Source organism: Trichomonas vaginalis, chromosome V (assembly GCF_026262505.1).
Source record: "Trichomonas vaginalis G3 chromosome V, whole genome shotgun sequence".
Classification (NCBI taxonomy): Eukaryota; Parabasalia; order Trichomonadida; family Trichomonadidae; genus Trichomonas; species Trichomonas vaginalis.
Genome location: NC_067207.1, coordinates 28,200,205 through 28,208,746, shown reverse-complemented (window position 1 = coordinate 28,208,746; position 8,542 = coordinate 28,200,205). Strand labels below are relative to the sequence as shown.

General features: G+C 30.9%; 2 protein-coding genes across 2 annotated transcripts, besides 3 other annotated features; both read left to right on the top strand.

Annotated features, from left to right (window-relative positions):
* Positions 1–102: part of a mobile genetic element that runs on past the window's edge.
* Positions 103–806: 704 nt separating this feature from the next.
* Positions 807–1,241: a mobile genetic element.
* Positions 1,242–1,260: 19 nt separating this feature from the next.
* Positions 1,261–2,353: a mobile genetic element.
* A 231-nt stretch (positions 2,354–2,584) lies between these two features.
* TVAGG3_0417460 (modification-dependent protein catabolic process) lies at positions 2,585–4,019 on the top strand (the record flags this gene model as incomplete). The annotated part of the gene is made up of 1 exon (XM_001301869.1): positions 2,609–3,880. The coding sequence occupies one exon, from the start codon at positions 2,609–2,611 to the stop codon at positions 3,878–3,880; it is 1,272 nt and encodes a 423-aa protein (XP_001301870.1).
* A 2,794-nt stretch (positions 4,020–6,813) lies between these two features.
* Positions 6,814–8,460, top strand: TVAGG3_0417450 (protein disulfide isomerase family; the record flags this gene model as incomplete). Its single annotated transcript, XM_001301870.1, has 1 exon — positions 6,814–8,460. One exon carries the CDS (start codon positions 6,814–6,816, stop codon positions 8,458–8,460), a length of 1,647 nt encoding a protein of 548 aa, XP_001301871.1.
* Positions 8,461–8,542: the final 82 nt, after the last annotated feature.

Genomic DNA, 8,542 nt, shown 5'->3' with positions numbered 1-8,542 from the left:
TTGTCCGAATAGTTTAACATTCGGACAAAGTTTCTCCCATCTTTCAATGTAATTGCTACCTGTGAGGTACTGACTTGAAGTCAGTGCTTCACAGGTAGCAATATCCAAAAATTTAAAAACATTTTATCAGTTCGTTAGAGAACTAGAGCCTCCTAGGTACTGAACCAGAATCAGTGCCTAGGGGACTCTAGTGATCTATATAAATCTGAGAAACTTTGAGGAAATTGTTCGACATTTCCTCAAAGTTTCTCAGCAATTTAGCGAGGAATGTTCGTTATCGTGTAGATATTTATAATATATACATGATAACAAACATTCCCCGCTAAAAGATGTAAAATCTTATAAGAAATAATTGCAAAAGAATAACAAATTGCAACAAATTTTATATGAAACTGAACCTTATGAGGTAGTGATTCAAGATCACCGCCTCATAAGATTCAGTTTCAATCTCAAGTATCTCAAAAGTAAGGCTCTATTTTTTGCCATGTAAAGTGTCACTTTACTGTCAAGCCGTTTTTATCGTTTTCGTTTACAACATGACCACTATTTTGATGACTAAGAAATGTAATTCATCAAATTGGCAGTTCGATGAATAATACCATGCAATCAACAACTGGTTTGTTACAATTTGGCTTGATTCATCAAATTGGCGGTTTGATGAACCGAATATTGTAATCCAGACTAGGTCAGTTACAATTTGGCTTGATTCATCAAATTGGCGGTTTGATGAACCGAATATTGTAATCCAGACTAGGTCAGTTGCTTGTTGGTCATAGATAATAATGACACCTTTCAGTTTTTGTTAAACATCTCAATTATCCCGCCAAAAATTATTGGGTCTAAATTGGTTTTTATTATTATTATTTTCAGAAACAAACTAACTTGTTTTTTACGAATTTATCATTCATAAAGTCTTTATGATATATTTTCAACTTATAATGAATATGAAATTATAATTGTTATTTTGAAAAAAAATTATTCATGATCAATTCATGATTTAACCAGTTCCTTCAAATTAGGAGAGCATATTCAAATATAATCGCTCATTAAAATCAATTTTTATGTTTTTTTTTAAATCGAAATTATCTCATCATAAACCATGCAAACTGACTATTTGTTCTTATCACCATGTTACCAATATCAGAATTGTCTTTACAGCCAAAATTTCGCTCGATAAAAGTCCATCCAATAGTGAGATAATTGAGCAACTAACATTTTTCCATATCACAAAAAACCTCCCCAAATTTTATCGTCTTTTAAGGGTCCACTGTAAAAATTGAAAGTCTCTCAAAATTGAGAGGCGATTTGCAAATAATCGTTATCGTCTTTTTTCGAAAATCCACTTTTCCTAGTGTTCTGATTAATATTTTGTGAATGTAACAATAAAGTATATGTTTTAGTAAGATGATAATACATTCTATCACTTCAAATCACATAAAAATTGCAAAATCAGCGAGTTTTATAAGAACATGATTTTTTCGAATTTTTTCGCTTCTGGATGCGTGTTTTGAAAAATAGATATTTTCGAATTTTGATTTTAATTTAAGTATAAATTTTATATTAGGAATTTTTTTGACCTATTTCCAATCATTAATTCCTAAGTTTTTCTAGGAATTTAATTGAGAAGAAATTAGGAAATTCGCTTTAATGCCATTACATCCTAATATTGTGATGCATGTAGTTTATATTTATTGAGGCTAATGCCGGAATATCGTGCATTTTATAAAAAATTCAAAGAATTGACAATTGGATAGCACAAATTTAATTCTCTAGACAAAGTATTATTGTTTATATATTCAAAGCATTATCCTTCGTTTTGAAATGTTGGCCAAAAATTTTCGTGTTATTTTTTGTGTTTCAGCATAAATTATGTATTGACTTATGAAAGATAAGCATTTTATTCATTATCATAAAGATATACCAAAACAAATTGATAAAATTTAAAAAAATGTGTATTTTAGTGGGTATTATTCTGGCCAATGCCCATTTTTAAACGATTTAATATTGACCATATCAATAGCCGACTCAATCTAAAAATTTAGATATTACTTTTTTCATTATTCAAACTTTGATAAATTTTAGTATAATGAATGATTTTGTTTCGTGTATGATACAGAAATGAAAAGCTTGATTAATATCATTTTGCATTTTTTCAAGAATGTTAGAGTACATCTACATTAAAAAATCGGATTCGAATTGCGATACTGCATCAAATTGTTGCACATCTGATAAGGATCTCAAAAGAGTAAAGTTAATTTTTTTGTGTTTTTTTAAGTTTTGGGCCTTAGTAAAACACCATCTTGAGCAATATTTTTGGGACGACGATAGGCCTTATTTGGCCTTACAGTGGACCCTTAACGTACATATAAATTTTTATTTGGTCAGTAAATAATAAAGATATGACCATAAATTTTATACCATAGTATATGTATAAAATATGAATATTATTGGTATAATCAAAGTTCCAAAAAAACTTTTCCTTCCCCTATTTTTGGGGGCGAATACACCTTTTTCCCGTACCTATATAGCAATGAAAACATCAAATTGCAATTCAAAATTTTAATTGTTTTTTGAAAGTAAATTTTTTTCCTTCATTCAGAATTTCAAAATGAAGATTGGTATACAGTGGGCTAGAGGCAAAATAAAGCTGGAAGTCGACCCAAATGAACCAATTCAGAGTGTTATAAACAGATTTGCCGAAAGTATTAAAACAGAACCTAATTATGTCGTACTTTATAAAATTCTTGGTCAAAATGGATACGAAGGCCGTCTTGACAATAAGTTAACAGTTGGAGAGTCTAATTTGCACAATTTCGATATGACATATGCGAAATTATTAACAGAAAAATTACCTGACGTAGAATATGGCAACTCTCTTGGTAAAGCGTTCGCAATCAGTGACTTTATCAAACAAGATACGATTATACCAGAACATATTAAAGAATTTACCAGTGAATTCGGTCCTAAAGCAGTGAATGTTCAATTTTTCGAGTTAGCTGATAGTTTAATTCCACAAGTGATCAATCAAACAGAATCCAGTACATACGCTATTCGTGTTGGTGTCGAAGCAATTAAAAGATTCCAAATTGTTTCTTTAAATGAACATTTCAAAAATCATCGAATGATGTTCTTATTTGGACGTGTCGACAAGATTACAGGAAAGGTAACTGTTCATTGTGGAATGGAACCTCCACAATTTAACAGTCCCGATCATTTCACAATTGTTCCAGAGTTCGAGATGCTTCGACCATGCCAGATTGCACAGTCCTTTGGTATGCAATGCGTTGGTATGGCTGTTGCTCACAATTACGGTCCAAAATTGCCACTTCCTGGATATTTACTCAAATTGGCCGCTCATTTTCAAGTTAAATTTGGAGAATACTTCACAACTCTTGTTTTCATGCCTAATGGAACTAATAATATCGAAGTAAACGCTTACCAAGTTTCAGATGCTGTTACAAAACTAGAAAACTTAGGTTTGATAGAAGAACCAAAGAGCTACAGTGATCAGAAGGAGATAGGACTCATCAGATTCAAGAAAGATGTTAGAGTTTCTGGAGCAAAAAAGAGATTTTGTAATGTAAACTTCTGCCTTTGCGCCGTGAGAGTCAGAAAGGTCAATTCCAAGATCCCATCTCACGATTTCCCATCTCCAAACTCGAAACCAACGAAAACAGATTTGATCAGATATCTCGATGACAATGAGTACTCTCCAACCTGGAGGAAGTTCTTTGACTTCAATTTCCTCGTATATCTCGTTTCTCAAGAGTTAATTACAATCAAAGATATCGGAGATATTTCTACTTCGATTGTTACTATGACTGATATACCAAAACGTATAGTAAAGAAGGTAGAAAATTATTACGGCAAAAATATGTAATGTTATAATATAAATGTAAAATATTAACTTATTCATTAAACATTTTTCAAAACATATATATGTTTATGTGCTAAAACACATATCCAGACATTGACTTTAGATAATATACAAGATTGGTTAATATGATGATTAAAACCTAAAATACCATATCAGCCAATATTTGAACATGTGAATAATTCAATGTTTTATTCGTTAAGCTACTATAACAATGTTAAGGTGATTTATACTCAAATGAGTTATAGAGCAAATATCTGGAGGGACAATTAGATAAATATATTAAAAATCGATATCATATTAGTTAGGCTTATATAACAAAGTTTTACTCTAAATTTATAACATTTTAGTATTAAAAGAAAACAATGTTATTAATAACTAGTATAAGTTGGCTTATTCTTAGAAAACATGAAAATCCATGATTTTTGATAGGTGATTCTTGAAAAACTTTCCCACAATCTTCTGACTTTTGAACAGAGAACAAAATTTCTGGAACATTAGATGTTATCTTGACAGATGAATCATAATTAATATTCCCTCTATTATCAATAAGTTTGTTGCTTGGACAATTGACAAAACTATTTCGAACATTCATCGATGAATCTATCAATTAAACACAGACAAATACGTCGATGTTTCATCTATATAAAACCAATTGATACTGCATGAAGTTGTATAATGAGATGTAATGTGACCATAATCTGCTACAGTTTTTGATGTAAGACTAACATTTTTATATACAAAATAGGAAAGTGCAATTTGTTTACTTTTGAAGTTATTCAGACCAATAATAGGACCAACATTGTCTGTAGCCATGATATATTTTGTATTTGATGTTTTAGTTTCTGATATTATAAACGCTAATTCTTGTTCTCCTTTATTATTCGAGAAGTTTGAATTAAAAACCATTTCATTTACAGAAGAAAAGTAACAATTTCCAGCATAACCGTTATTGTAGCACGCAGAAATGAAATTAACATCTAAAAGATTTGTAGTGCTTAAATATCCAAAAAAACCATAAGGTGATTTTATTTTATTACTACATTCATATCCACAGACCTTAGTGATGTTTAAATTTGTAATGACACTAACATAAATAGCACCACCTTGGTTACCACGACATTTTGTAAAAATCGAATTTGAAAAAATTACATTTATATTTAGATTGGTAATGCAAATTGCTGCTCCATTAGCATTTTCATTGACAAAATTAGTGAATACTGCCTTGTCAATCTTAGATATTGCGATAATCTAAATATTATCCACAAAGTACAGATAAATTTATAATATTGAGTTGCTCATCACATTCAAATTTTGAACGATCTATCAAACTATTCTTTACTTCTGAAATAAAGAATGTAGCAATTCTATTTGGTGCTTTTCATTATTTAACTTGAGAACTCTGTACTATTTTTATATCGAAATTTGAAATATTATCTATATGAGTTTATCAGTTTTCGTTAGAGAAATCCATTCTAATGGTTTGTTATTTAATTAGACAGAAGTTTTATCATTATGAGGCTTATATCTTAATCAAAATTTAGTGTTAAGATATAATAATGTTATTAAGAACTAGTAGAAGTTGGTTTATGCTTAGAAAGCACATTAATTGATGATAATTGATAAGTGATTCTTGAAAAACTTTTCCACAATCTTCTGACTTTTGAACAGAGAACAAAATTTCTGGAACATTAGATGTTATCTTGACAGATAAATCAGAATCAATTTTGCCTCGAATGTCAAACAGCTTATCAATTGGGGCATTTACAAAACAATTTCGAATAATCATCATATTGTCTGCACAATTAAATACCGGCAAGTCTGTAATCGGTATGTCTACATAAAACCATTCAACACTGCAATACATTGTTAAATGTGATACAATATGACCCAAATAGGTAAAAGTTTGGGAATTAAGGGTGACATTTTTATAAACAAAATTTGAGAGTACTATATTATTACTCATATAGTTATTATTTCCAATAGCAACACCAAAATTGTCACAAATAGTTATGAAAGTAGTGCATGAGGACGTTGTGTATGAAGTTATAAATGAATGCTCTTGATGTCCATTGTTTTTAGAATAGTTTGAGTTTGAATGTATTAAATTTCCAGAAGCGAAATTACAATTCCCAGCATAGCCGGTGTTACAGCATGCTGAAATGAAGTGAGCATCTAAATAGTTTGTAGAATTGAAAAAAGCAAAATAACCATAGAAAGAATATAATTTATTACTGCATTCATATCCACAAACTCTAGTTATATTTAAATTTGTAACTAGGCTGGTATAAATTGCACCTCCTTTATCAGCATGACACTTTGTAAAAACTGAACATTTTCTCTCGCAATGCTAATTGCTCCACCATTAATGCTTTCATTGACTAGATCAGTGAAAATTGACTTCTCAATCCGAAAAACCGGAAGACTCATGATAGATCATATGAATTTCGGAGTATTCATTGAATAATTTTACGATCACGCTCATTCAATTTTTTGAGGATAAAATTTTATTTCAATCGAAAAATAGAAAAAGTATTTTTTCCAATCTAATCTGTATGCTCACTCAGGTATCTCATTTCGCATCATACTATACCATATTGAAATCGAACTATTTCAACGATTCTTCTTTTTCATTATTTATATCAGCTATCATAGGCGCAATGTTTAACCAAATTACACTACTCAAGATTGATTTGAAACGAATTGATAACTGAATTAGATCTTGAGAAACCTTATATATGTAATTGAAACAATAGTTGATAAAATTCTTTAAAAATGATGCATTTATTTTGAAAAATTGAATCTTCAATCTCGCATTTTGAGCAAAAATCAATTGAAATGATAATATTTACTTAAATTACAACAAAATAGAGATATTTATCTATAAAACATATATTTCATACTAAGAAATGAAATTTGACAACTTTGACATGTCAAAAATGATTTTCTCCTTCTTATGTTTGTCTCTCTGCGTTAACCGAGTGAAATTTGTTGATAACAAGGAGTTTAGAAACCTTACAAACACACATGACACAGTTGTAGCCCTTATTCTTAGTGAAGATTCTGATCATTTTTGGCAATATTGCGAAGTTTTCTCTCATTCCGTTGAAATAGGGGCCAATGCAACATTCGTTGTTGTTACAGAACTAAATGCACCTAAAGCATATAGAAAATACACAATGTCTGAACCATGTTATTCATTTTTCTTCAATCACTCAGCTGTTTTTGCAACACGTGCCTCCATTGATTTAGAAATCTTAAAGCACGTTCTTACAGCATCACTTTTACGCCAACCAATCAAAATTTCAACAGTTGAAGAATTTAATGCGAATTTCGATGCATTTCCATACACAATCATTTCTACAGAAGAGCATATGGAATCAGCTCACTCCCTGTACATCAAACATTCATTTTCTAAGGGTCCTCTCGGTTATTGCCAAGCTCCAGCTTCATTTTTCGAAAAAGTTGGCTGCAACCCACAAAACTACATTCTCTACCGCAAATCAGAAGAGACATTTGCAGAATTCAACGGAACAGATAACGATTTAAACCGCGCCGCCCAAAATTTGTTAAATTACGAAATTGATCGCAATACAATGATTCTCAGTGAGCGCAACATCGTCACTGTTATCCATGATGGCGATGCCCACCCTATTGTTCCATTCCTTCCTGTTGCAAGACGTCATATTTCCAATTTGTACGGTTATCTCGATGAAGACGCCTATTCCTTCATCATCGGACTTCTTTCAAACATCCAAGCACCGAAACCATACTTAACAGTCCTTAATTTCACTGGTTTATGGGTTTCAGAACCATTATTAGATTTATCTGAAGAAAAAATCGAGGAATACGTCACAAAAGTAGAGAAAAACGAGGTAAAAAAGATCTACACGAGCGAACCAGTGAATGAAACCGAGGAATACAAGTTAGTTGGCACTAATTACGAAGAATTCCTCAAAAATGACGAAAAAGATACTTTAATTTTCTACATTTCATCATATAACATGAATGAAAGTATTCCTATGGTCAATAACTACAACTCCTATGCCAAATCCCACAATATTAACGCAAGAGTTGCTTATATTGATTATTTGAATAACAGTTGTTCACTTGGATTCCCTCAAATCCTCTACCAACCACATTGCCAGTTCTTCCCGGCCAAGAACTACGACAAATCAGTTCATGTTGTCATTTCCGGCACCATTCACTCAATTCTCAGATTCTTCAAAGAAAAAGGTCATAATGAGATAAATTTGGAAGGTGTTGATAGGGATGATGAAGTCGAGAAGAAGTTCATAATGGATAACATCTTTTATTTGTCGTTGGAAGACAAACCAGTTTTGAAACAATTACTTGAAGAATATACAGCAAAATACGGAATTTTGAGTGGAATAGGAACTGATTACAACACGACAACAAGAGTTTTGTTCAAAGGAATTCGTGGTGTAATTGATAACGAAGATGAATTTGAGGATGGAGATGTTCCTGGTGATGAATATGTTGATGATGATGACTATTATTATTATGAAGAAGATGACGCTCCAAAGTTCAAACCAAAGGCGTCTTTACTTACTGAAGAATTATAAAAAGTATAAAATTTATTTTATTATTAAATTAATTTTTTGATGTAATTACGCCCATATGACATATTCTTCAATTCTGTTTTTT